Genomic DNA, 27,621 nt, shown 5'->3' with positions numbered 1-27,621 from the left:
GCTGTTAGACCTTAAGGTATCCAGGTCTCGTTATGTCCCAGTGATAACAGAGGGCCTGTTGCATGATGTATGCCAAATACACAGTAAAATCCAGAAATTCCAAGTGCTTCTTCATTTGAACCTATTTGGCTTCTCTCCTTTGTAACAGGGGTTTGATTTTCCCAATAATGAATGAATTAAAATAAGGTGCTTAAAAATTCCAAACTGAGTCTCAAGATAGTGAACAAACACTATTTAAAAATGCCCTCTGAGCCTCAGTTTCCCCTTCTGTAAAACGAAGGAGTTGGGTTTGAGTTAGTTTTGCAGACCATACCACGGATGGGTGAACTAGCTGTCACAATACCCAGCAGTGAGGAGGTGAGGGGAACCCAGCTGCAAATGTGGATGTGAGAGTGGGGTGGAGGGTTGAGCCAGGGCAGCAAGTGGCTGGAAAACTGGCCTTAAAGGGGTCAGTGTCAGCTTTGAACTTCCAAGTCTCCAAAGTATGTCTTCGTCTTGTGATCTGATGATTTGGTCTAATATGATTGTCTCTCATTCCAGTGTATGTACTCACTGTAGATTTATGTACAGAACTAAATATCCCATTTATTCATGTATAAACCGTAATAAAACCAGTCAGATATTTCCCCTCACCAGCAGATCTTGCACTGGAAAAGGAAAACAAATATACACATTTCAGCAACCTCAGAAATTTCATTAAACCTGCACAGAGGCATAATTCATTTTGGAGTTCAATTATACGTTCAAGGAATCAGCTCCTATCATAAAGACAACTACCGTAATGTCTATGCCGTGCAAAATTATCCCCATTTATTGTGGTTCAACTGCAGACTCTACTGCCTCTGGTGAAGGCACTCAGCAAGTTGTTTTCACAAATAACACCCTTCAGAATGGCCCCTTCCTGTTTTACACAGCATTGTCTCAGAACTTGTGGCCAAAGTAATTCAAAAGCAAGACAGTGGGCTTCCCTGGTGGCGCAGTGGTTGAGAATCTGCCTGCCAATGCAGGGGACACGGGTTCGAGCCCTGGTCTGGGAAGATCCCACATGCCGCGGAGCGACTGGGCCCGTGAGCCACAATTACTGAGCCTGCGCGTCTGGAGCCTGTGCTCTGCAATGGGAGAGGCTGCGATAGTGAGAGGCCCGCGCACCGCGATGAAGAGTGGCCCCCACTTGCCGCAACTGGAGAAAGCCCTCGCACAGAAACGAAGACCCAACACAGCCAAAAATAAACAAATTAATAAATTAATTAATTAAAAAAATAAATAACTGAATGGTTACTCATGTAGAACTAAGAATAAATCACCTTCTTTTAAAAAAAAAAAAAAAAAAAAAAAAAAAAAAAAAAAAAAAAGCAAGACAGTGACAAACAGGGACTCCTTAGGCCAGTGGTACTGAACTCACAGGCCACAAGGGGACCCTGTGACCTCTCCAGGAGCTGCCCATTCATAAGCTGACAAAAATGTAACCTCTAAATACAGAATTCTAATTATCAAAAACAGGAGTCGAGCGGTACTTCCTGGTGAAACAGAACCGTCTCACATGCCAGGAGGTAAAGGGTGACCCGATATCCCATCTGCTGATCAAGCCAAGTGCCTGTTCAAGAGGCTGGGGACAGGGCTGAGGAAGAAGGCGGCCATCAGCGAAGACCCTAGCAGCCAAGCAAGTGGTCCTTTCCGAGGGCACAGTCTCTCGTGATGCCAGGTGTCCTGACCTGGACCTCAGCACATGGGTTACCCACTAGGGTCACATAATTTTCCTGGAGTGATTTTGCCAAAACCCAAACTTTTTCTTGACCAAAGACTGATTTGGCAAACCAAATCCTAGCTTGGTGCTTGCCCCTTCACTGGGACATGATTCAGATACTAATGCAAACACCACAAGAACAGCTAATGGAAATCAGAGCACTGAGCTCTCATCTATGACACAAACTATCGAGATGACATTCTTGATTCATCTCACTTTCAGGGACTGGTCACTAGAAAAGCTAGTGACCAGCTTTTCAAAACACTTCATTCCTTCCTACTAAACGCAGAAATGTGCCGAGACAGGCATGGCCAGCAACTTTTCTTGTTTTTAAATGCTTAAAAACAAAAGGGTTTTCCAACCATAAGCCGATCCTCATCCATCCTGCGTCCCCTAAGGGGGATGGGGGCATAAAAACACAGACAGCTACAAAATTTGCCCTAGAAAAATGCAAGATCCTCATAAAGCCAACATCACCCCACCAAACATCCTACTAAGTCAGCACAGAAGTGAAGGCTCAAAAGACAAAACAAATATTATAGAAATAGAGATTGAAACACTGAACATGATTTCCTCATGATCCTTCTCACAGCCCTGCGTCCCCTCCTCCTTGCTGCTCCGAGAGGAGAGATGCCCCGCTCCAGCAAGGGAAGAGGGAGCCCAGGAGACAGCGGCCCTCTTTCCCTCTGGATCCGGGCACACGCCACCTCCGACTTTTGGGTCAGAATTAGGCTCTAAGAATTCAATGCTAATTACAATAGCTTTGCACTGGGGAACGTTTGCCAGAACTGCAAACAGCCATGGGGCTGACCAGAAAGCTGAGTCCATCTTTGGGGCTGGAGATGTTTTCAATAACCGTTACACTCCTCTGCTCCATGGCTGCACCAGTCCTATGCCTACCTGAGCAGTGGAATTAAAGCGGCTAGTCTGTCACCAAGCACCACCCTAGGGTCCTTTCCTTGCCACCCTCCCTGCAAACCACCTCTTGCCCACTCCGAGGTCTGTGTCCTTTCCAGAGAGGGTCCTGGCTGTTATCTGGAAAACAGAACAAGACCTCTGAAAAACATGACTTGGGGAGTAAGTCCACACAGAAAGGTAAAAGCCGGCCGAGATTTCCACATGGCGACGCAGCCCTCAGAAGACAGACTCCAGGAAGAAAGGGCATGAAACACCGGAGCTCGGGGGCAGTGGTCCCCACTGCAGGGACGGCGTCCTGCTGCCCCCAGGGGGCCGGGAACCCCAGGGTCTTCTGATGGTTCTGCACCGTCCCCCCTCGGCCGGGTTGTACATTCACTGGTTGTCAGAAGTTTCTGGTACTGCTGGGGGGTAGGAGGGAGGATTGGCAGAACGTCCTGCCCTGGTCGCTAGACTCTACACGTCGTAACGGTTCAAAGTGTACGAGTTTGGGTAGCTCTGCCGGCTGTACTGGAAGTGATCTGTCAAGATGTTGTTGCGGCCGTACTGATAGTCCCCGTGCTGGGGGAAGAGAATGCCGTTGTGGGGCTTCTCCAGGGCGCTCCGATGATGCTCCTTACTGCTCAGGTCCCCCGTCGTGACGGGGAGGAGGTGCTTCCGGGCTTGCTGATTCGCGTCATACTTGGTCTGCGAGGTCAAGAGAGCAGTGAGACCATTGGCTCCTTGTCCGGGACACGCACAGAGGACAGAGGGGAGCTCGAGATTCACGGCCAAGCAGCCTTCAAGGCCAACACAAGTGTCACCCCTCGTGGGGCTGGGCATGGCCAGTGAACTGTTACTGGACCGGCCCTACCTGTCAGCCATCCCACAGCCTTACATCGGAACAAACAGAATCTTCGCAAGGAGGGAGTGAAATTCCCGATAAAGCCGCAGTAGACCCGAGAGTCACACTGGAGTGAGGCATGAGCCTGGGGTCATCTACGCAGGAAAAGGAAGCCCTGGGCAGAGGGGGCAGAGCCAAGACCATAAACCAGTCAGTGGCAAAGCTGGGAGCTGGAACCGGGCCTCTTAGTTCCTGGTGAGGCCCTTTCCATTCCCTGCCCCGACCAACTCTTGGTAGACTCCCTGGGCGTCCGGGGGGACTGCCTCCCCCCACCTCAGGCTCACCTTGTTGTACAGAAAGACTCCCAGGATGGCCGTCATCATGCCCAGGACGTTGGTGCTGGTGACTGGGTTTCGCAGCATGATCAGGGACACCGTGATGACCATGATTCTCTTGGTGGCGTTGGCGACTGAGTAGCTCAGAGGGCTGATGAGGTTGAGGATGCTGAAGGCAATGACGTTCTGGGCAAAGTTACAGAAGCCGCTGACAGCCAGGAGCAGAAGCGTCCAAGGCCACTGGGACACATAGGTCTACAGAGACGGGGGAGCGAGAACAGCACTGCGGTCACAGGCTTGCCCTGGCGGGGGTGGTGACACACAGTGGCTTATCAGGGTCACACATTCGCTGGGGAACAGACCCAGGTGGGTCATCGTGTGATACCAGGTGCTTTATCTATACAACCTCTGACCTTCACGACACTCCACATGGAGCAACAATAATAATAATCACCACCCTTTCCTGCTGAGGAAGCGGAGGTTCGGGGGCACATCAGCTACCCAAGGGGTGCAGAGTATGACACAAACCAAAGCCTTCCCTTGTCCCTGCACAGTGAGGGCCGGGGCTCTGGGTTAGCAGAGCGAGGTCTGCATTCTGGACATCACCTGAGTCTGTTTGGGCTGCTAAGATAAAATACCACAGGCTGGGGGTGCTTACAAACAACATGTTTATTTCTCACAGTTCTGGAGGCTGGAAGTTCAAGATCAAGGCACCAGTAGATTCCGCATCTGGGGAGAGCCCTTTTCCTGGTTCAGGGTGGCACCTTCTCACTGGGTCCTCACATGGCAGAAGTGGCGAAGGAGCTCTCTGGGGTCTCTTTTATAAGGGCATGAATCCTATTCATGATGGCTCCACCCTCATGACCTAATCACCTCCAAAAGGCCCCACCTCCTAACACCATCATGTTTGGGGCTTAGGTTTCAACATATGAATTTGGGGGGGTGACAGACATTCAAACCATAGCAGACATGATGCACTGTATAAAATGGGGAGGTCCTGGGAAGGCAGCCTCTGGGTGTGTGAAGACCCCCCCCTGCCCAAGGCTGGGAGCCAGAGGCTCTGGGTCTGCCCCATCGCTGGGAACCCCGGGCAAGCTGCTCGACCTCTCTGTTTTCTTCATCTATGAAATGGGGAAGACTGACCCCTGATAAGTCCACACAACGCTGCTGCTATGAGGATCAAATGCAATCACAGCTTTGAAAGTGCTTTAAAACAATCCCAAGCCAAACAAACAGGAGGTGATGCTACCGTCAAAACTTCAGTTACCATTTGACCCTCACCAGAAGGAAGCCACCCTAATGAAGGGAACCCAGAAGTCAAGAAACCACAACTAGCAGACATCGGGACCACAGAACTCCTCAAAGAGCCTGGGCTGATCCCAGGCCAATTCCCAGGCTGCTCTGGCCTTTGACAAAGGAGGATGCAGCTGGGTCCCCCCAGGACAGTGGTGTCTAGTGGCCCTGCCAAGATGGGAGCTGCAGCAATCTTAGGGCGGCAGCCTGATTCTATCTCTACCACCCTCTGATAGGGAACGGTAGTCCTCTTAAAGGTGAGGGAGATCTGAGTAGGTGACCTGCTCAGAATTGCCCAGAACATCGCCCTAGTTGGGATAATAGCCTCTGTAAGGCAAGTGAGCCCACCAGCACGCCTTCAGTGTGAGCTGGCCTGTTCTCCCAGCAATTCTTCCCTGAGGTGACCCATATGGACTTCCAAGCTATCTTTACAAGGCAGCCAGCTTGCAAAGATATCTATCTTCCAGGAAAGGAACCCAGCCAATCCAGCTTTTTAAAAGAATTGTCATAACAATAAAGTCAAGTGTTTCTTCCTCCCGGTGGATAGTTCCATGTGTTTTCACACATATGTTGATTCATGTAGCCAACACTGCAATCAGGATTCAGAACAGCTCCATCACCCTGTAACACTCCCCAGGGCTTCTTTGTGCAAACCCCCTCCCCCAACCTAGGCAACCACTGATATGTTCTTCATGATAGGTTCATCTTTTGGAGACTGTCCTATAAATGGAATGATACAGCATGGAACCTTCTCAGACAGGTTTCTTTCATTCAGCATAATGCCTCTGACACCCCCCCAAGTTGTTGTAAGGGATGACAGTTGGTACACTTTTTATTGCTGAGAAATGTTCTGCTGTACAAACATACCGAAGTTACCTTGACCATTCACTTGTTGAATGACATCTGAGTTGTTTCCAATACTTTGTGATCATGAATAGAGTTGCTATAAACATTCATGTACAGGCTTCTGTGTGAATGTGAGTAAATACCCAGGAGTGAGACTACTGGGACACATGGTCAGTGTATGTTTAACTTCAGAAGAAACTCCCAAATGTTTTCCAGAGTGGCTGCATGATTTTGCACTTGCTCCAACGATATATGAGAATTCCAGTTGTGGCCCAGCCTTGACAAACATGGTACTGCCAGTACTTTTTATTGTAGCCATCCTACTGGATACGAAGTAGCATCTCATCTTGGTTTTAATTTGCTTTTCCCTAATGACTAATGATGTTGAACATATTTCACATGCCATCTGTACAATCACAATGGTGAAGTTCAAGTCTTTTGCCCATTTTTAAGCAAGTTGTTTTCCTACTATTGAATTTTGAGAGTTCTTTATAATATATCCTGAACACAAGTCCTCTGTCAGTATCTCATTGGCAAATATTTTTTCCCAGTCTGTAGCTTGTCTTTCTTTCACTTAATAGTGTATTGGAAAGCAAAAGTTTTTAATTTTGATGAAGCCCCCATTTACCAATTTTTTTCTTTATGGACTGTGCTTTTGGTGTAATGTCTAAGAACTAATCCCAAGTCGTGAAGATTTTTCTTGTTTTCTTCTAAAGGTTATCATTTTTGCTCTTAAATTTAGGTCTAGAATACATTATGAATTAAATTTTGTATAATGTGTGAGGTTGAAGTCAAGGTTCAGTTTTTGCTTATGGATGTCCAATTGTTCCAACACCATTTGTTAAAGAAACTATCCTTTCTCCATTGAATTGCCTTTGAACCTTCATCAAAGATCAGCTACCCATATTTGTGAGTATAAGTTCCAACTGTCTATTCTGCTCCACTGATCGATGTCTCTCTCCACCAATATCCATACCTTTATACTAAGCCTTAAAATTATGTAATGTGATTCCTCCAACTTTATTCTTCTCTCTCAAACTTATTTGGCTATTCAAGTTCTCTTGCCAGTCAATGTATGTAAATTTTCCAATCAGCTTTTCTATATTAAAAGAATTTTAATATATATAGGTATATATCTATCTCCATGTATACACACACACACAGATAGATTAGTATCTCAACTTTTTTTTCATTTACACCTTTGCCAAGGAGAAAAATTAAAGTTAAAATTTAAGTAGTGATTTATAGTTGAATTAATACTAAAGAATAAGATTTTGTTGGGTAGAGAGAATTTTATTTCATCCTTTCAAATCTGTATTTCTTTTTTCTTTTTCTTGTCTTATTGCCCTGGCTACGATGTCAAGTATGATGTGGAATATGCATGGTGAAAGTAAACATCTTTACCTTATTCCTGAATTTAGGGGGAAAAGCCGTCAATCTTTCATCATTATGATGTTAACTATATATGCCCTTGATCAAGTTGAGGTAGTTTCCTTCTATTTCTAGTTTGTTGACTTTTTAAAACTCATGACTGGATGTTGGACTTTGTCAAATGCCTTTTCTGCATCAGTTGGTATGAATACATGATTTTTGTTAGACTATTATAGTAGATTACACTGACTGATTTTCAAGTATTGAATTAGCCTTGCATTCTTGATTTAAATCCCACTTTTTCATAGTGTAGCATGCTTTTTATATATCACTGCATTTGATTTGTTCTAATACTTTGTTAAGGACTTTTGCCTCCATGTTCATGAGGGATTTTGGTCTTTTTCTTGGTTTTGTTATGAGCCAAAAGAGTTCCTTTCCTTTTCTGTTTTCTGGAGGAGACTGTGTGGAACTGGTGTTTATTTTTCCTTAAGTGTTTGGTAGAAATTACCAGTAAAACCATCTGGGCCTGATGACTTCTTTTTAGAAGGTTTTAAACTACGAATTCAATTTCTTTAATAGCTATAAGACTCAGGTTATCTTTTTCATCTTGAGTGGGTGCGTTTTGATAGTCTGTGGTTTATGAGGAACTGGTCTATTTCATCTATTGTTGAATTTATGTGTGTAGAGTTGTCAGTAGTATTCTTATGGTTTTAAGGTCTGTGAGTTCTGCAGTGCTATTCCCTCTTTCATTCCTGGTATTTGTAGTGTCTTCTCTCTCTCTCTCTTTTTTTTTTTTTGGTCAGTTTTGCTTCAGTTGAAAAAAATTTTTTTTCTCCCTTGAGACTTCCTCTTTGGCCCAGGGATTATTTAGAAATGTGCTGTTTAATTTCCAAGTGTTTGGAGATTTTCTCATTACCTTTCTGTTATTTACTTCTGATTTCATTAGGATCAGAGAATATACTTTGCATGTTTCTAATCCTTTTGTTAAGGTTTGTTTTGTAACAAAGAATATGATCTTGGTGAATGTTCCACATGTACACTTGAAAGAATGCCTATTCTGCTGTTGTTGGGTAGCGTATTCTATAAATGTCAATGAGACATCCAGTTGGTTGACTGTGGTATTCAGTTCTTTATTCTTGCCGATCTTCTATAGTTCTACTGATTTTGAAGATTCTATATTTGCTGGATATAGAATTATCTGTTGATAGTTCCTTAGTGTCAGTACTTTAAAAAAAATGTTATTCTACTTCTGGTTTTCATTGTTTCTGATGAGAAACCTGCAGTCATCCAAACCGCTGTTCTCCTATAAATACTGCGTCATTTTTCTCTGGCTGTTTTGAAAGATTTTTTCTTTGTCTTTTCATCTTTTTCTCTCTGTGGTTTAAACTGGATAATTTCTATTGATTTATCTTCAAGTTATGGACTTTCCTCTGTCACCTCCATTCTGCTTAGCCCATCCAGTGAGTTTTTAAGCTGTTTCTTCCATTCTGAAACTTCCATTTGGTTCTATCTATCTTCTGTTCTTCCCATGTTTCAAGAGCATTTTTGGAGCATGATTATATATCATTGCTTTAAAGTCTTTGTCCAATAATTCCAACATCTGGGTCATCCCAGTGTTGGCATCCATTGATTATCTTTTCCCACAAGACTTGAAAATTTCCTGGTTCTTCCTATGCCAAGTAATTTTGGATTATATCCTGGACAGTTAGAATATTATAAGACTGTAGGTCTTATTTAAGTCCCACGGGGAATGTCGATATTTGGTTTTAGCAGACTCAGTTGGGTTCAGGCTACAAGCTTGAGCAGCCTCCTGTGGGTTGTGGTTCCAATGTCAGTTCTGTTTTCAAAGCCTTTTCAGTGGTACACAGCTCTGTCCTGAGTGTGCTCTACCCAGTGGTCACTCTTGGTCCTGGGTAGTAGTCTATCCTGTCTTTGTATGCTGCTAGGATCAGATTCCCACGTGCGCAGCTCAGGAGTGGGCCCAGGATTTCATGTTTTATGAGGTCACTTTCTCTGGGTTCCTCTCTCCATGTCTCCTTGGTACTTTATGGTTTCTGAGGGCTCCCTCTTTCAGTCCTCCAGTCAGAAAGTTGGACTTAATTACCCCATTCTGCTGTGTCTTTCCCACAACTGCACCTCCTTTCAGGGGCCAAGCAGTGGGAGGATGAAGGGAGAAAAAAATGCAATGGGGCTAATCCCATCCTGTGACTGCAGAGGGAGGCTGCCCCCCTCAGCATCTCAGGTGCCCATGGGACCTGCTGCCGCCACCACCATGGGATTGCTGGGGGCCTGGGATGTGAGAGAACAAAGGAAACAGAGAAAATGGGGGATTTCCTCTACTCTCTCTGAACACCAGGAATCTCCTTTCCCCGTCTGCAAGCCAGCATAGAGGGCTTTTGACTCTGTTCTCCCCCAGTGCCCACTTCTGCATTTCCGGCTGCCTTGAGTCCAGGCTGGAGACACAGGAGGCAAAAGAAAGGCAAACTCACAGATGGCTCAGTGGTACTTTGCAATCTGGTTTTCTCTACCAGCCTGCCTGCTCCCATTTACTTTTCAGTTTTCAAATATCTGTTTCACACATCCTGTCCAAACTTTAAAACTAGGCTTCCTGCTCCCAAGTCTGGTGATCCGTGCCTGGCTTCAGTTGAACTGTTGGCATCAGGGCTGGGAACTGCCCGCTGTAGCCTTTGCTTCTTGGTAACATGGCGAATAGCAGACCCCAGCTGATATTCTCCGACATGAGCCTCCTTCCTTCTACTATGGAGCGCCGCACTGGAACAGAGCTAACTCACCTGGCTGCTGTGGGAGACACAGGGCAGAGAGGAGGAGCCCCGAAAGGAACCCCGCCTTCACGCGGCAGCACTGTGGACTACTGCATGCTCCTAGGGCTGCTGTTAAAATGCACAAGGGCCCCATCAAGGTAGAAAATAGATGGCCTCAATGAGAAAAACTAGAAGAAAACCGAAAAATGTCCAAAATACAAGAGAAAAGCAAAGCAAAGAGAGCAGACAACAAGATAAAAAAGAGAGAGCAGAGCAAAGCCTACATATACCTGTTTGTGTGTATACACACAGACCCCAATGAGTTGTAACAGAACTGATGCCAAACCTATAGACAATACTATGCAGCCAATAAAAGGAACAAAAAAGACCTAACAGGTCAGTATGGAGTGATCTTCAGGACATGTCATTGAGTGAAAAGAGCAAGGCACTCTTTTCTAAGTATCTAAAAAGCCACTTTTTGTGTAAGGAGGAGGGAGGTATGAACACACTTGGCCCTCAGTATCTGTGGGGCGTTGGTTCCAGGTGCCCCCTATCTGAGGATGCTCAAAGCCTCTCATATAAAATGGCGTAGTACAATTTATAGTCGGCCCTCCATATCTGTGGGTTTCACATCTGCAGATTCAACCAACCTTGGATGAAAATTTTGATCCTTGGTTGAATAGGGGTACTCAAAACTCATGGATATGGAAGGCTGACTGTATATAGACATTTGGTTATGTCTGCGAAAAGAAACACTGAGAGGGTAAACCAAGATCATAAAAATGGCTACTTATGGGGGTCAGCAGTGGGGAGGCAACAGGGATTGAAGTTAGACTTCTTTGAATAAACCCTGTCACATCATTTGGGTTTGGAAATATAAAGGTCTGATATATTCAGTGAGGAAAAAAAATTGCCTGGAAATTGAAAACAAATGGAAGTAAAGGAACCCAAATGCACAAGAAGTTGGTGACAGAGGCACACTGTGAAAACAATTATTTCAAGTGCCCTTAGAACAGTATTCCAGTTGTACATCTGTAACGAAACCTGTTTTAAGGACAAACAGAGCTGCAAAGAAATCTTAACTGTTTCTCTGTACACTACCTGCAGTTGTCTGGTAGGGATTCTCACTCTGAAGCAGTTATATGTGTGTACAGTAGAATCATGCATGAACAGTTTCTGTAGTATATTGCGAATAAGAAATGTTGTGAGAAACCAAGTGTACCAGAAAAGACACACACACAAAAAATCAAAGCAGTAATAAATCCTGCAATGTTAAATTGGAATTAGAATGAATCAGGATAAACTCTTCCCTGCGCCACCAAATACATCTTTCCTAGTTTTTTACTGCCAAGGCTTAAAAACAATGACAACCCAACAGCAGTGAGCACACGCGGCACTGAGATGGTATCTCTAAACACGACTCTCTCTCTGCTAAAAGCAACCCGGGTCCCTGAAGGAGTGGCTGATTGCAGGTCTGGGATGGGAGGCGCACAAGATGAGGGAGGACATCCTGTGGGGCCAAAAGTTACCCAAGGCTGATATGTGCTATCAGAAGGGCAGGGAGCCAATAAGAAGGACTCCATCAGCCCAGACAAGATACTCTGAATATTTTTAAAAATAACATGTACAACTGACAAACACAAGTTCACAATGATACTGAAAAGTAAATAAATCAAAGAACCCTCCTTCACCCAAAAGAAACCCTCAACTCCCTGGTTAACACTCCCTCGTTTTCTTTACTCTGAAAACTGGTAATTAGAAGGAAAGAGAAGCAGTAAACTGCTTTTCGTGCACTGTACTTCCAGGTAACAAACTAGTTCCAGTTGATGATGGAAAGTTCTTCACAGAAACATTATAGCTAATCAACATGGAAGGGAAGTTAGAACACAGAGTCACAGTTGCCTCACCTGGAAACCAGAGATAACCTCCACTACGTCCATAGGTGGTGGTAGGGATTAAAGACCAATGTCAAGAATCCAGTCAGACCTCATTAAGCCCTAATAAACACTGACTCCATCTAACTCGGGCCTGGAAGAACCTCCTTCTTATCACTGTCACCTGCATTAGTTTCTAGCACATTCTCTGGAGGCTGGTCCTGTAGGTGGTGGGAAGATGCTCTTTCCTGTGCCCAGAGAGCTATGGATACATCTGGTGCCAATGGAAGTACAGAGATGACACCAAGAAAGGACTCGAGCAGTGCAAGCACAATTTCCAAAAGGCAAAGTGAGATCTGAACCAGATTGTCAGGATGGGAAAGTTGCCTGTGCTGGCATTTCTTTCTTCCTTGAATGCACTGGCACAAATGCAGCAGCTATCAGCAGCTGGGATCTAGCACGACAGAGAAGGAAATGCACAGGCAGCCTTCTTACTCGACTGCAAGCGGTGTGAGTCATCCAAGAGCTGAGGGCTAAAAGGGCTGGCTGTCAGAGGCCTCAGATGCCCCAAAGTCAACACAGAGGCGTAACTCCCTGACAAAGCACCTACTTTGGAACCAGTTAAGAAAAGGGCATGTTCTTGACACAGGCCAACTCACCAGGTCGCTGCTGACCAGGAAAGCCGAGAGGTCCACCAGGACCCACGTGGGGATCATAAAAAAGATGGCATGGCAGCCCAAGATGTTCAGCAGCCGGAGATGGTGGATCCTTGAATCTCTTAATACCTGAAGGGAGAAAACCTCTTTAAAGGCTGATCGAAACAATAAGTGGCAAGAGAGGCTCCACTTACCCAGGCCCCAAACATGGTGACTGTACATTAACCCTGACATCTGACCTTGACTGCCAAACCTGAAAGCACACCTATGACGAGACACACAGCCCATGTCCAAAACAAGCACAATGTTTCGTACGTGAAGGACCGAGAAAAGAAAAAAACAAAACAAAACAAACACAAAAAACACCAACACTCAATGCTGGTGAAGCTACAGTAAAACAGGCACCCTGAAATGGCACTGGTTAATGTCTGAATTGGCATATAGTTCCAGAAAACAACCAGGCAAAGTATATCAAGAGCCATAAACATCTCATACCCTCTGACCCAAGAACTGTAAACCTATCAAAAGGAAATAACCTGAGAGACAGAAAAATGTTATGCACAAAGACGTTCATTACAATATTATTTATAGTGAATAGCTGGAAATAATCTGCATCTGCAACAGGGAAACCGACTGCGTTACTTGTGATACCTGAAAAGATGTGATTATTACTGGAGTTAGGAGCAATAACTTTCAATGATATGGGGGCATGCAGTGTTGCAATAATAAATGAACGAAGCAAAATTTGAAAAATATGTATAATATTACAACTCTAAAAACCGTGCAGGAAGAAACTCTAGCATTAATAGTAGTTCTCCTTAGGGGACAGCACTGTGACTTTCCTCAGTAAAGAGGAAACCCTGGGGCAGGGGGCAGGTCTCTCTTGATTCTTTGTCTCCAGCACCTACTATGGTGCCTGGCACACAGTAGGTGCTCAATAAGTTTTCTGATTTCTTTTCATTGGGCTTTTCTCCATTTTTTCACATTGAACATAGGCGAACTTTATAATAAAAAAACAGAAAAGCTATTTAAAAACCAAACAAATAGAAACCAGCAGAAGGGCAACAGGATTTGTTTTGTTCCAACACCGAAGAAATCCCTACTCGGCCACTTTTTTTTAGATGCCACCCGCACACCCCTGCAATACCAGGTGCACCCTGGATGGCACCCAAATACCTTTTTGGAGAAAATATTCTGAAGCGAGAAGCACAGTGTGGCAGCAAGGGCACTGACAAGCCCCCACATGTCGAAGGACAGCTCCGTCACAGTGGCCAGCAGGACGCCGCTGATGATGGGGATGAGTGACAGGTACACCTGCGAGAGGAGGGCAGGAGGGGCTGATGGGCCAGGGTTGAGCTGGGCCACCCAACACAGATGACCAGAGGAAAGCCTCAGCTGCTGTCTCTTCCCTCCCCAAAAGGACACCGCCTACGCCTTTGAACAATGGTGTTAGCCACGACAGTGATGCTCTAGGGGGCGCTGCGGGGGGTGGGGCGCAGATGGTTCTCGGAGTACCTGAGGGCAGGGCTGTATCACTGTGGGTGGCCCCACCCCCTATACCATCACCCCCATTAAGAGCCACAAACCAGGGCTGGTCCCAATAGGATCTATCCAGCTGCCGCCACCAACACACCAGGGCCTGAAACTTCAATCCTCTGAGAGGCTGGCCGGGTCCCTCTTATTTCGGGCTCTTCCAGCATGCAGTTACCCCTGGTAGGGACACTCCCCTGACACCTTCTCCGGCTGGAGACCTCCCTTCCCTTCAGGTGTCAGTTCACAAACACAAGAACTTTCCCTGACCCACCTCCCCCTAGACGCTGTCAGTTTCCTCCGCTGTGTGTTCCAGGGAATAGCGCTCTCCATCCACTATAAGCGCCCTTTACATTGTCTGCGTCCCTGCACTCGCTTAGGGCAGCTCCTTGTTCACTGTTCTATCCTGGTGCCCAGCACACGGCAGGCAACCCAGTAACTGCTGGCTGAAAGACCGAGTAGCGAGTGCCATGATAGGGGGCCCTCCAGAAGGCTCAAGCTTTCCAGGGCCTAGGGCAAGGAATGGCCCTGGAGCTCTGGTGGCTAAAATGGGATCCATTCTCCACATTTAGCTCTTCTTACTCCTGGCTCATCCTTCTCCTACAAAGGATACTCTTAAAGCACTTGGGAGACTTTAGGAGGGGGTGGTGAGGCTCCCCACCCCGCCAACGCCCACACACAGGGCCGAGGGAGGCCTCTGAATTCCAGAATTCCTGCTCCCCCCACTACTGGCTGCGGCCCTCGGGCTCTCCCTTTTGAAGTCCCATTTCTTCCCCTGAGATCAGGAATGATTACCCAGCTTATCCGAACAGGGTGGGGCCACACTTACTCTATCATTACCCTTAGTCTCCTGCCTAAGCCATTCCCCTGTCTTTCCTCTCTGTGTAAGGTTCTGGCTCCCTGCCCAAGCCGGGTACAATGTCCCTTACAACAGGAAACCTGATAAACACAATGTGATATGGAGAGATGCAGCCGCACACCTCTCAGGCAACTCCGACCTGGGGAGACAAGTCACACCTGACTTCATCCTGGGGGTGGGCTGCAGAGCGCACCCAGATCTTGCAGGGGAAAAGACTGGCTGAAAGAAAACATCAGCCAGAGGTGGCCCCATTTCTGTAAGCTGATCCAGGGCACCGCCGTTCTAAGTTACATAAAATACAGGATGCCAGAAACCGACCACATAGGAAAGAGGAGCTCTGTCCAGCATGAAATGGATTCCAGCTGGGACAACAGGAGTCCCACTTCCACTTAAGGACACAGGGAAAGGCTGTCTCTGGCTGACGCCACAGCTTCTCTCCCTCCAAGCCAGGAAATACCCTGGCTTGGCATCTTGAACAGACCCTGAATTGTGCCCGGAGCATCTTCCCTATGCAGCCCTGGGTTCTGCGTGTTGTTTTCACTTCCATTCCCAGACAGTCACAATTCCTGGCTGTTTTTATTTCAAGACTTTGCTGGGTTTTGCCAAAATCGGACTCCTCTAACTAGCATTTCACTTCTGACCCCAGAAGTCCCAGCCTGACCGCTATCTCTTGCAAAGATGTGAAACTCTGTCAGGAGTTCCGTTCCAGCAAGGAGTCGGATGTTCCAAGGATGTTCCAACCCTGACCCCACTAGAGGGGCATGGGGTGTCTGGTCAGGATGGGACCAAGTTATCCAAGTTGCCTACCAGCAACCCCAGGTAGGTAATCAAAGCAGGGAGGAACGCTGCACCTGAGATGGATGGCAGCATCCTGAGATCACACAACAGAGACAACTCAGGAACACACACCCCACACGCCACTGCCCCCAGGGTGATTCCAGAACATTAGAAGCAAAAGAGCTACCAGGTCTCTAAGCTGACTTCCTTATTTGACAGGAAGCCAGGCAGCCTGCAGGCCAGGAACCTGGACCACGTCACCAGCTGGGCAACAGCCGGAAAGCCCTTGGGGCCCCCACTGGCCCAGAGCCCTCCTGGGTTACCTTGGTGCTCTGTTTCTCCTTCATGATGATCCGGGACAGGAGGACCACCCAGATGGGCATGGTGGCCTTGACTGCAAAGAGAGGCAAGGGGCGTTCAGGGAGCTGTTCCTAGTCCCAGAACCCACCCTGGGACTCTGTCCCAACTCCACTGGAGGGGCGGGAAGGCTTGGCAGCCCCTCAACCTGCTTCAGCTCTTCTATTTCTGTGGGCCTTCCCCCTAACCCAACAGTTCTGATCCGCCCTGCTCAGCTCCCAGCATTCTTCTCAGCCCTTACCTCCCCGAGACCCCTGTGCGTGTCCCTCTCTTGCTAAAAGCTTTTGGCGGCCTCCAGCGCCTTCCGGACATTAGCTGACTTCTCAGCCGGACATTAGCTGACTTCTCAGCCCGGCATTCCTGACCGTCGACAGCACCCCGGCCGGCACGCTCCTACCCAAGAGCCGAAGCCCCAGGCGGCGTGTCCCGGCCGCCGCCCCCTAGGCCAGCCTCGGCACCCACCGGTGTGCGCGTAGGACACGGGCACCTTCCAGATGCTGACGTGCGCGGACACTGACGCGAAGTACTTGCCGAAGGCGAGCGGCAGCACGTAACGCGGGTAGAAGCGCGGCGGCAGGAGCGGGCCCGGCGACTGATGCGGACCGGGCCCAGGGCCTGAGACTGGCGGCGCCGGGGGCACGCGCCAGGCGCGGAGCAGAGGCGGGAGCCCCGCGCACAACGCCAGGATGTGGCACAGCGACACGGTCACGGGGAACGGGAAGGCGCTCAGGATCACCTTGTTGACCACATTGCCGCCCGCGCTCAGCGCGTACCACAGCAGGCACAGCGCCGCCACCCGCGCGCCCTCGCGCGTCCCGCCGCTGCCGCCCGCGGCTCCTGGGCCCCCGGCGCCAGCGCCCACTCCCACCGCCGCCGCCACCGCCATCCTCCCCGAGCGGCCGCCCCTTCCCGCCCGTCCGACGGCCCGACGCCGGGCGGGGGCGGGGCCGGACGGGAGCGGGAGCGCCAGCCAACGCCGCTCCCCATTGGCCGCCACCTCTCGCGTCACTGACACGCGCCGGCAGACGCGCCCGCCACCACGTAGCGAGCACAGGCCCCGCCCCCTCCGGAAGCCCACCTGGGGGAGGGCGGGGCCGGTACCGGAAGCGGAAGGAAGGAACGGGGACCGTGAAGCCATAAGGGCTCTTCGAGCGGTGGGCTGGCCAGGGGGATCGGGGACGGGGCCCCGGAGCACAAGCAGGAGGGGCGGGCGGGAGCGTTAGGCCCCGCCACGTCGGTGTCTGTGAGCGGGCGATCGAGTTCGTGGGTCAAACCTTGATGTCCGGGCTGCATCGGCGCCCTCCAGCCAGATTCCTGATGGCCGGCGGCGGACAACGAAGGTAAAAGACCAGACCTTTCGGGGAGAGAAACCGAATAGTAAAAACCTCTCCTTGGGCTAAATTCTTTCTGCAAACCGGGAGTGAACTCCCGTGGCTGGACTCCAACAGAGGGGCCAACCTCAGAGCGCTCCGGAGCACGTTCTGGGAACTCGATGTGCGCTGTGCGGTGAAACGAAGATGGTATTACCATCGTCATTTCACCGACTGACGGACCGAAGCCCAGAGAAGGGAAGCGACGTGGCTTAGGTACTCCGGCCAATTTGGGAGCCGTGGTAATGGCAGCCTCTTCGGACACCTGTCTCTAGGGATCTGCAGGAGGGAGGGGCGTGGTTTTGGCCTCGACTGCTGACGCCCAAGGACCGGCTGGGATAGAGCAGCCCCAAGCCGCAACGGAGGAAAACAAAACGGTGTTTTCGGCAAGATGATCTTATACTAAAGGACTTTGTTCGAAAAATCATGTACTTCCAACTTTTGGGGGGATAGGGAGTGTTAAAATTTCCTTCTACCGTGTCCTTACTTGGCAAATTAAAAAGTGACAGCCCAACTTGATCCCCCAAATGTTGGTGGCAGGTCTTAGCTTAACTTTGTGTTCTCAGAGGCAGGCAATATCTGTACCCTAGGGCTTACCAGATACTCAGACACAGGAAAGGTGGTCCCTGCAGGGGGTGGGGGAGCAGTGACCTCCCTCAAAGCCCAGGCCTGAGAGGACAGGCTCATTGGATGGCAACCTGCACCCTAACAGCTTCCAGCTGTGCCTGTGACCCTTTGTCACAAGAATAATGTCACCCTCAGGATACCCACATGTCAGCTGGCCATATTACAAAGTGAGAAAACAGGTACTGTGGACTTAGGAAACTAGTTACTCCACAGCACAAATGGTGCTGCTGACATGCTTTTTTTCCCCCCTAAAGTTTGATGATTTTAGTCCTCACAACTCTGAGGTAGCACTTGCATCTCCCAAATGGGGACAGGTGCATGGGAGTAAAGTGATTAGCCCAGATCCATACAGATGGTAGATGGCAGGGGCAGAGTTCAACCTCACACTTGCCTTAAAGTTATTCACCTACTTTTTCTAGGAGTGGGTGTGTCCTGCACCAAGGCTATGTCAGAATTCCCCCCTGGCTCTGAAACTGTGGTTCTGGGTTGACTGAATGTTCCTGGACCCCTTGGTTTGCCCTATGGGGCTGTCCCCCTAAAGGGGTAGCTGCTTCCTTACCTGTGAAATTAAGTAGATATGGACAAGAAGACCTATGCCAGAGTGAAAAAAACTAGAAAGCCGAAGCATACGGTTTCAGAGACAAGGGGGAAGAATTAAAAGATTATCACTTTATAGTCAAGGAAGAAAAGTTATTTTTTAAAAAGTCAGCCCCAGCCACATAGTAAGACAACCCCAGGCCTGCATGGGGAGTTGGCAGCCTGGGGCTAGGGCCAAGGGCTAGGCTGCCAAACATAGCTTGGGAGGGCTTCTTTCTGGGGAAGATGAGGTCTGGATGGAGACGGATGTGGCCCCTTGGTCTGTCACCCAAAGCTAGCAGGTGACTCTAGAGATGGAAGAGGCATCGTGGCCCTGAGTGAATGAAAGGCAAGGTGGAGGTCAGTCTCCATGCAGAAGGCTAATAGGCTGACTTGGTGACTTTGCCCTGCCCACCTCCCCACGGTCTGGCTAGCTGTGGGGCCTGAACCGTGGATATGGGGTCCAGGTCTTGGCTAATCCAGAATCCAGAAAGGGCTGATATGGCTGTAAAGGACCAAATTAAAAACAGTTCTCAGACTGGTTTGTGCAAATGTTTTTTTTTTTTTTTTTTTTATTTCCACATTTATATCACAAGGTGTCCACTTACTGGACCAAATAGCAAAGTTGCTCCCTTCTGCGTCCTGAGAACACAGAAGTCTAGGTACTGTACATTCACTAAGGCTCCTTGTTTTTGCAAATCGCGTTTATGACAAATAACCATAAGGCAAACGAATCTAAAGGAATGGTTATGAGTGTTTCCAGCGTACAGACAGGTCTCTTCTCACCCAACAGTACAGCTTACACACCAGTAGCACCCACGGTTACTTTTGTGTTTTTTGGGGAGGGGACTCTAGAAAGGTGAACTTTTCTAGATATGTGCAGGAAGGGGAAAATGAAGAGGGAGGAACAAGGAAAGTTATTCGTCTGACGGTCAGATGGAAGAAGGGGGTAAAATAAACTCTAGAAAACTTAAATTTTTGCAGCATTTCTTTAAGAACTGGGTTGTAACTGAAACCAGATACAAATGTGTGGACGCCCAGGGAACATGGGTCAAACTGGCTGGCAAGCTGGCCTGCCTGATGCCAGCAGCTCGCTACAGCTGAGAAGCTTCTGGCACCATGATGGAAAAGCTGGCCAGGTGGGGTGCAAACAGAGGCCACAGCGTTGCCCACTGCCTCAAACACTCAGGGCCATGTTAAAAAACAGAAAATGCAGAGATGAGATGCGTGCTTCTGTTGCTGTGTTAAAGGTAACCTCTTCCACAGGTTTTCTGTGCCTGCCTGCAACTGAGGTCCCAGCTCACCGGGGGCTGGGAAGCGTCCGCACCTCTTCCGGGGTGGGGGGCTAACGCTTTTTATAGCTGGTTTGCTATAGAGTTCTGAACTCACTTTGCTGGCCTTCCTTCCACGTGGTCCTTCCTTTGCAATTTTGTTAGTAAACTGGTAGCAGCATTTCACAAAAGAAGGAGAATTTTGAGGGAAGAGCACAGAGAGACCTAGAGACTCTCGCTCCCTCTCCCTCCCACCCTGGGCCGGACCCCCACCCCCCACTCCGGATTCCCAACCACTGGAGGCGGCCGGGCCCTGGCGCCCGCCCTCTATGGCTGACTGCAAGGTGGGAATGCACTTAGAGCCCGACAGGCCAGTCAGTCCAAGCAGACATAAGGCAGAATGTTCAACCGCCCGTCGTCGCCGTGCGGGTCGAGCGATATGCACTGCGTCCAGTCATACCAGTTACCCTGTGTGTCCTGACACCCGTTCACCCCTGGCCACTGATGGGCCTGGATCCTGTCCAGATCGTCCTGCGTGACCTCACGGCTTAGCCCTGGGAGGTCCGTGGGTGGGCCGTGAGGCACCAGCACGTGCGGCTTCCGGGCCCCGCGCCGAGTGCTCTCCTCCTGCTTCAGGTACTCGGACATGAAGTGGTGAGCGCCCGGGGTCTGTGCGCCCGACGACGAGAGCAGGCTGCTCTGCCGGCTCAGGTAGGACTGGATGATCTCGTTGCGCGACAGCTCCTTCCAGTTCGTCTGTTCAAAAGGGCTCTGGAGGCTGGCCTTGGCCTCGGGCTTGTCCAGCTCTGTCCTCGGCTGCTCTGTGTGCACAGGGCTGTCAGCCCGCACTGGCTCTTTCTGGGTCAGAGGTTTGATCTGTCTCGTCATGGGGTCAAAGGTGAGCTTCCGCTCTTTTAACCGGACAGGCTTGACACCTGCCTCGGCCACCTGCCCGTCCAAGTTAACCGTGTAGTCACGAGGCCGGTACCTCTTCTTCTTTTTGCTGTCCGAGCCACCGGAGGAGGCAGCATCGCTGTCTGCCTTGGAGGAGTCCGGGGAGAAGCCTGCCCGGGGCAGGAGGGGCTCGGCCGGTGGCAGCCCTGCCTTGCAGCCCGACCCCGCGAGCCGCTGGTGGCCCTCAGGCTGCTCCAGCCAGCGTACCGGGCTCTCTGCGCTGGGCAGCAGCTCGAGCCGCCGCACGGGGGGCGTGGACGGCTGGGCCAGCGGAAGCGGTGATGGCACCTGCGTGGCATCGAGTGACTGGGGCCGAGGCGAGGGACTGGGCACGGAGCCCTTGTATGTGTACGGGCTCCGCTGCCGGGCAAAGGAGCCCTCGTGCCGTGAGTTCCGGGGACTGAAAGAGCAGCGAGGCGGCCCCTTGGGGTGGGGGGGACCTGGAGTCTCGTCCACCCTGTCCAGCTGCTGCAGCACCGCAGCCTTCGTCTGCAGGCAGGGCCCGGGGGGCTTGCCCAGGCCCGGGGAGCTGGTGTGTGGCCTCACGGCATTGACGGGGATCTTGCCACTGTGCTTGTCATTCTCGCTGTGCTCCAGGCGGCTGCCCTCGGGGCCCACGTGCCCACTGCCGTCCAGGGGGCCGGGGAAGCTCTCAGGGCTCCCACTGATCCCGTTGGTGGGGAGGGGGGACGAGTTGGCTACCAGGGAGTCGTGGCTCACTTTGGAGACCTTGGGAGGTGGCCCAGGGTGACCGAGGTCACGCTGGTCCCCCCGGCGCTTGCGGCTGCCCAGCCTGTCCAGCCGCTGCCCGGGCAGCCTCTGGATGTCATTGCGGTTCTTCAGGTCATGGATGCTCTTGGGCGGGCCGGCCACCCCTGCCTCCGGCCGGCAGTTATGGGCGCCCCCGTTGGCCGAGCCGGGGGCACCCGCCAGCCCCCGCAGTGCAGCCTCATTCTGGTGCACGGGCTCGATGAGCTTCTGCCAGCTCCGCAGCAGCTTCTTGGCCCGCTTGGCGAGCTCCTCGTTCTTTGTCTTCTTGCGGACGTCGTTGATGAGCTTCCCAAGTCGGGTTTCCTACAGCCAGAGAGAGACGATGACACACTTTTAGGACAGGGTCCCCCCATGAAAAGGGAGCTGAGACGGAAACGGGGGGAAAGGCCCCATGTCTCTGAAATGACCCCACTGGCCCCTAAACCACTGGCCTCCCAGACACAAAACCTACGAGGATTTTGGGTCCCTTGTGACATTTAAATTCTCAACTCCCAAGTCCTCAGACCTTATGGTCCCGGAGACGGCATTCTCAGAAGCATCATCTCACAGGCTCCCAACTCCTGGAGGCTGTGGACCATTTAAGTCTACTGCAAAGCATCCTGGGGGAGCACATTGTGGCAAAGGCAACAGCAAACAGAGGGCCCTGAGCCAGCGTCACTCACTGGAACCTCTGCTGGGCATGCACCCCAGAGTGTGCAGGGCCTCCTGCAGAGAAAGGGGCCCCAGACTAAAGCCACCCATTTCCTGCAGTGCCTGTGGGAAGACGGTACTCTTGGAGCATGTGCTGTGGGCTGGCACAGTGCAGGCCAGGAGGGCACGCCCCCCTCACTCCTCTTAAGGCCCCGCTGGGCCAGTGAGCAAAGTCTCTGAGGCTCCAAGAAGCCAGGAAAGACCTGGGTTGGGGCAGCCCAGGCCTGGCCCTCACTGCCCTCCCTAGTGCTCAGGCCAGAAATGCTCACCTCCAGTGCCTCTTTGGTAATGGGGTATTTCTCCAGGCTGGAGATGACTTCCTGCACCGCCACCATGTTCCGGATCTGCAAAACAAGAGCCACTGGTCAGACCCCAGGCACTTCTCCCCGTGCCAGCCTGCTCCAGAACGCTCCCTTTCCCAAGAGCCAGTGGAGCCAGCATCACCAAAGCCCCCACCTCGTGCAGCCTCCTACCTGCTCCCAGGGGCCAGCATGGCACCCAGCGCACACCCTCCGGTCTGCCTCCTCTAGTGCATGGTGACCAGTTTACCATGAGCCTGTCTATGGACACGCCCACCTGTCGAAGTGGCTGTCACACAGCTAAGATTCACTGTGTTTATGAAACAAGATTCGCTCTTCATATGGGAGATGCAGTCAAATCTGCCATCTGACGGGAGGTTGAAAGATTTATCAAATAAAGTGCACCAAGTTGAAAAGAGCCATACATAATAATCTAATCAATTTAGTTAAATTAATGAGATCGTCAGAGTTCATCTAAAGACACCACAAGGAGAGCAAAAGTCAAAGTGGGAGAAGACCAATGCCACAGGGCCCCAAGGATCCATCTGAGCATACAGAGAACTTGGGCCAGGAGACACGAATAGGAACTGGACAAAACAGGAGGTCGTGCAGCAGTGTTCAACTCTCTTAGTCATCAGCAGATGCAGACCGAACCCACCAGTGGCTGCTACACTGCATACACACCTGACTGGTGGAAATGGGGTCTGACAATACCAGGTAGTTCTGGGGTGCAGCCAAGTCTGGGGAGCGATGGGGCTGTGTCTAGTCAAATCAAACACGTGCATGTCTCATGACCAAGCAATTCTATCCCTCACACGATACTTGCTACGAGGCAGGCCCTGTTCTACCAAGGTCTGTTTCCACATAGCACTACTTTGTTGAATTATCACAACCTCAAGGGGAAGGTACTATTATTACCACCACATTTAATGAATGGGGATGGCACAGAAAGGTGTGGGTCATGTGGTCATATGTTATAACGACACCAATGTCTTCCAGGAGTTGAAGGAACAGACTGAGAAATTCAAGAGCACTAGAAATGAGCACACTGCAGCTTCAGTGCATTAACAAGGTGAAGTTCAAACCACGAAGGATGAAAAGTCACAGAAAATACATATTGTTGATTCCAGTTACACCAAGCATCACAGCATACTCAAAAATTAACTCAAAATGAATCCCAGACCTAAATGTGAAAGCAAAAACTCTAAGGCTTCTAGAATAAACAGGAGAATATCTTTGCAACCTTGGGGTAGACAAAGATTTCCTAGGAGCCCCAAAGCACTTTTTTCCAAGAAAAAATACTGACAAACTGGGCAGTGAGGAGGCCGGTCCCACAGGGACGAGGCCACCCTCTCCCTGTCCCCAGCCCTGGGATTCTGGCCCTGACAGGGTCCTGGGCTTGCCACATGGCCTGTCTCCACTCCAGTGACCTCACCCTGGTATATTTAGAGCCCTGGGTCCCCACACACTTCTGAACCAGCAGTCCCCGCAGAGCGAGCCCAGCGGCACAGAGTGTCCTTGTCCTTGGGCAGACACTGTCTTGCTGCCAGACAGGAGGGGGGAGGCAGAACACCTGAGCAACCCTGGGGGCTGGCAGCAAGCTGGCACTGTAGACCTCACACAGCTGGAGACCCTCCTGGAAGCTGCACAGTGGCGGGGATGGGGTAAGGCTTGTGGGCCCCACTGTCACAGCTGAGCAGCTCCTACACTTGGGCAGGTGTGCAGAGGGGCTTTCGGCTTTGAGGAGGCTCTCAGGCTCTCGGCCCTGTGGAAAGTGCTACATCCTCTGCCTTCTTCTTTCTGCCCCTGCTGTGTGGAAGTTCAGGACCCCTGAGGGCTCATCCCTCTGGCTCCGCCCCGGCCCCCACTCTGGCCATGATGGCAAGGGCACTGAGCACTGTGTGGGGAGCATCACCTGGCATTCTGGAGGCAGTCAGGCCCTTGGGACCAGGAAGTGGACCAAGCCCTGCCCTCACCACACCAAACAGGCAGGAGTCCTGGGGTCTATGCAGCGCCAGGTTGGGCCTCCGGCCTCAGACAAAGCAGACAGTGACACCCCGGCAGCCTGTGGCCTTTGCCTCCCACCCTCGATGAGAGGACCCTCTGCATAGCAGGGACGCCAAGGCTCAGATATAGCCAAGGGGAGGCTCCCATCCAGGTTCCAGGCCTATAAAAAGTCCAGCACAGGACCCGTGGGACAGGGAGATGGGTGTCAGGAACAAGGCAGGCCAGGGGTACCTGTGGTGAGGACAGCATCTGAGCAGGGCCTCCCAGGGTGGACAGGAGAAGCCCCAACACCTCAGGAGATGGTGAAATGGCACCAAAGCCCTGGAGAGGGGAGAGGGGTCCAGAGCAAAGACAGTGGCATGAGTCAGGAGGCCAGGAGAAAGAACAGATCCAGGGGAAGTAAGCTGGCTACACAACCTGCCTTCCATTAACTTAAGCCACTGTGGGAGCTGAACTGCTCCCACTACCCCAACAGGCCACCCTGTTGCTAGGTCCTTCCTGGCACCCGTCTGTCTGAAAATACACTCATGATCACAGCAGAGACCATGCCATTACTGTGTGGGGAGGAGGCCTCTGAGCTACTCCCAGGCACTGCTCTCAAAGAGGGCTTTGGGGCAGCTCTACAGGTCATAATGCCCAAGGGTCACTCACACCTTCTTGCTGTCAGGAATAGCCTGGCACATCCGTGGCCCTTCTGTCCTTTGGATAGCTCCCTTGGGATTCATTCCCAGGGAATGAAGTCAAACCAAAACTAATAAAAAAACCACCTCTCAAAACTATTTGCCAAACAGCTTTCCCAAAAAGGGCAGAATTCACACGAGGGACGTCTGAACACCTGCAGCCTCATCTTCTCATTAGGGCTCCTTCAACAGATACAGATTAATGTGAATTTCCTTAATGATTAGTGAAGCCAAATGTCACCTTCTTTCTACTAATGCTGACTTCCCGTGTGAACTGCTCACCGTCCCAGCCCACTTACTTTCATTATTTGTCTGGCCTCTTTATTGCAAATAAATACCCTCCCAGGGTGGTGATGTCTGCCCCTGTGCACACAGATGCCTAAATGTGCTCAGGGCTGGCGCTGCAGAGGGAGGTGTCAGGAGCGGGGAGGGCTACTCTGGAAGGGCAGGGAGCAGGTGAGGTGGGCCAGGCAGCGGGGGAGCACTCAGAGCGGAGCGGAGGCAGGGCAGGAAGTCAGTGGACAGCCCCGGGTGTGGCCCAGGTGGACACACAGTCAGCTGATGACCACTGGTGGAACTGACTCCGTCACTACTGCGCCCAGTGCTTGCGGATCCTAGACTGGAGATTCATGAGGGACAATCAGGTATCCACGGTCAGACAGGAAAGCGAACGAACATCCATCCCAGGCAGAAAGAAGGTGGAGCAGCCGGTGTCTCCACATGGAACACACGGACACCCCCTAAACTGGCCTCCTCCAGGCCGGCTCAGGGTGGGGAGAGAAAGGACCCTCCTCAAGCCGTCCTCACTCACACCTCAGGGACGCCCAGGGGCACACGCTGGGAGGCGGGGAGGGAACGCTCCTCACCACTGACCCAGTTCCCAGGGTTCTTATGCAGACCTCCCACCACGTGAGAACCAAGGGCAGGCGGGGAAGCAGTAAGGCCTACGTTCTGGTGAGCCCCTCATCACTTGCTAAGTCACTACTCCAGCCAGCCTAACCCACGACATTTGCTGCTCGACTCACAGGAGGAAGGAAGGGGCGCTGGACACGCACAGGCGACAGGACCAAGGCAGGGCAGCAGCCCTCAGAAGCAGCCTGGGTAAAAGTGTGGACTACACAGCGCAGGATGCCACCACTCCCACATCACATGTCTGAAAGTTGTTCTGTGAACTGGTTCAGTGGTCTGAACCTGGATCCATGCGCAGAGGTGGGGACGGCCCAGGGGGCACAGACCCACCACTGACCAGCCTCCTCCTCGTGGTAATTCAGGGGATAGGCCCAGGCCCTGAGTAATTACCACCCTGTGGGGGATTTCCAGCCCTGATGTGAAACAAGGAACTGAGACTTCTTTGGAGTCTGCAAGGCCCCTTGCTCACTGCTCCCTTTTCTCCAGGCGTCAAGGGCTCCTGCTCCACCCGAAATCCCCAATCTCTTACTAATTAAGCTGGACCTGTGCAGCCCTGGTGGCAAAGAGGAAACCCTGTACTCCCCAAGTCCAAGCACTGGTGAGACCCAAGGGCAGTAAGCCAGGACAGGCCCACCCAGCCTGACTCTCCTCATAGGACCACTACTTGTTGGGTTCCTCCAGGGGCCAAGGTCTCTAGCTTTTCTTCCTCGAAACTCCACTTTACAGATAAGAAAAAACTGAGGGTCCAGGAAGGTAAAAGAGGACCAGTGCTCACCACGCAGCTAGAAGGCAGTGGAGTGTGGCTTTACGCTAGCCTGGCACAGGGTCTGCCCACAACACACCGCCCAGCTGGTGCTTTACTAGGTAGGGTGAGGGAGGGCACCCAGACACCACCAGGCTGGTGACGCTGGCATCCCACCCACATACTCTCCCCGACTTGCCACAGCAGGGCAATGCACAGGTTACAAGAGTTCCACACAGGGCTGGCTTCATGCCCAGCAGCACCTATGGATGGCCAGGCTGCCTCTGTCTCCCCCCAGGGTGCACTGGAGCCAGAGGGATTCCCCACGCCCACCCACAACAGCAGGGGCTTCAGCCCACCCTCAACGCTTGCCCTAAGCTGCAGGACACTTGGTAAACGACAATGGCACTGGAGCCTCTCCCTGCCAGGCCCTGGAAGGAAATGGCACACACCGAGGACGGACTCACCCTGCCTGTCTAGCCAGCCCCTGACCACACTGTGGCCCTGCATCTATGCAGCACAGCCCACACCAACTCCTTCAGTGGGCTCAAAGCCCGCCAGGTCAGCAGTAAAAACTAGTTCA

The 27,621-nt window shown here is 51.1% G+C and overlaps 2 protein-coding genes across 4 annotated transcripts in view; both read right to left on the bottom strand.

Annotated features, from left to right (window-relative positions):
• Window positions 1-1,343: 1,343 nt before the first annotated feature.
• SLC35E1 (solute carrier family 35 member E1) lies at window positions 1,344-20,225 on the bottom strand. The gene is made up of 6 exons (XM_082383041.1): window positions 16,605-20,225; window positions 16,109-16,179; window positions 13,796-13,933; window positions 12,623-12,748; window positions 3,827-4,072; window positions 1,344-3,346 (listed from the first exon to the last, which is right to left on the bottom strand). The coding sequence occupies exons 1-6, from the start codon at window positions 17,278-17,280 to the stop codon at window positions 3,116-3,118; spliced, it is 1,488 nt and encodes a 495-aa protein (XP_082239167.1). The 5' UTR covers window positions 17,281-20,225; the 3' UTR covers window positions 1,344-3,115.
• MED26 (mediator complex subunit 26) overlaps window positions 19,258-27,621 on the bottom strand; it is a 39,954-nt gene continuing 31,590 nt past the window's right edge. For all 3 annotated transcript variants that reach the window (XM_082383039.1, XM_082383038.1, XM_082383040.1), the window contains 2 exons: window positions 22,671-22,745; window positions 19,258-22,014 (listed from right to left, as the gene is read on the bottom strand). In XM_082383039.1, coding sequence (XP_082239165.1) covers window positions 20,362-22,014; window positions 22,671-22,745 — 1,728 coding nt within the window. In that variant the 3' untranslated portion in view covers window positions 19,258-20,361. The remainder of the gene's footprint in view (window positions 22,015-22,670; window positions 22,746-27,621) is intronic.

The sequence above is a fragment of the Balaenoptera borealis genome (assembly GCF_965194805.1).
Source record: "Balaenoptera borealis genome assembly, chromosome: 2".
In the NCBI taxonomy this organism is placed as follows: Eukaryota; Metazoa; Chordata; class Mammalia; order Artiodactyla; family Balaenopteridae; genus Balaenoptera; species Balaenoptera borealis.
This window is presented reverse-complemented; position numbering and strand designations above follow the sequence as displayed.

Bases quoted from the DNA above. Each gene is read 5' to 3' on its own strand.
- SLC35E1 (XM_082383041.1), bottom strand. From the start codon at position 17,280: ATGGCTTCACGGTCCCCGTTCCTTCCTTCCGCTTCCGGTACCGGCCCC. The intron at 13,934-16,108 runs GTAACCCAGGAG...CTCCTCTCGCAG, and splicing joins AGGAGAAACAGAGCACCAAG to GTGTACCTGTCACTCATCCC. The intron at 12,749-13,795 runs GTATTTGGGTGC...TTCTCCCTTCAG, and splicing joins AGAATATTTTCTCCAAAAAG to GTATTAAGAGATTCAAGGAT.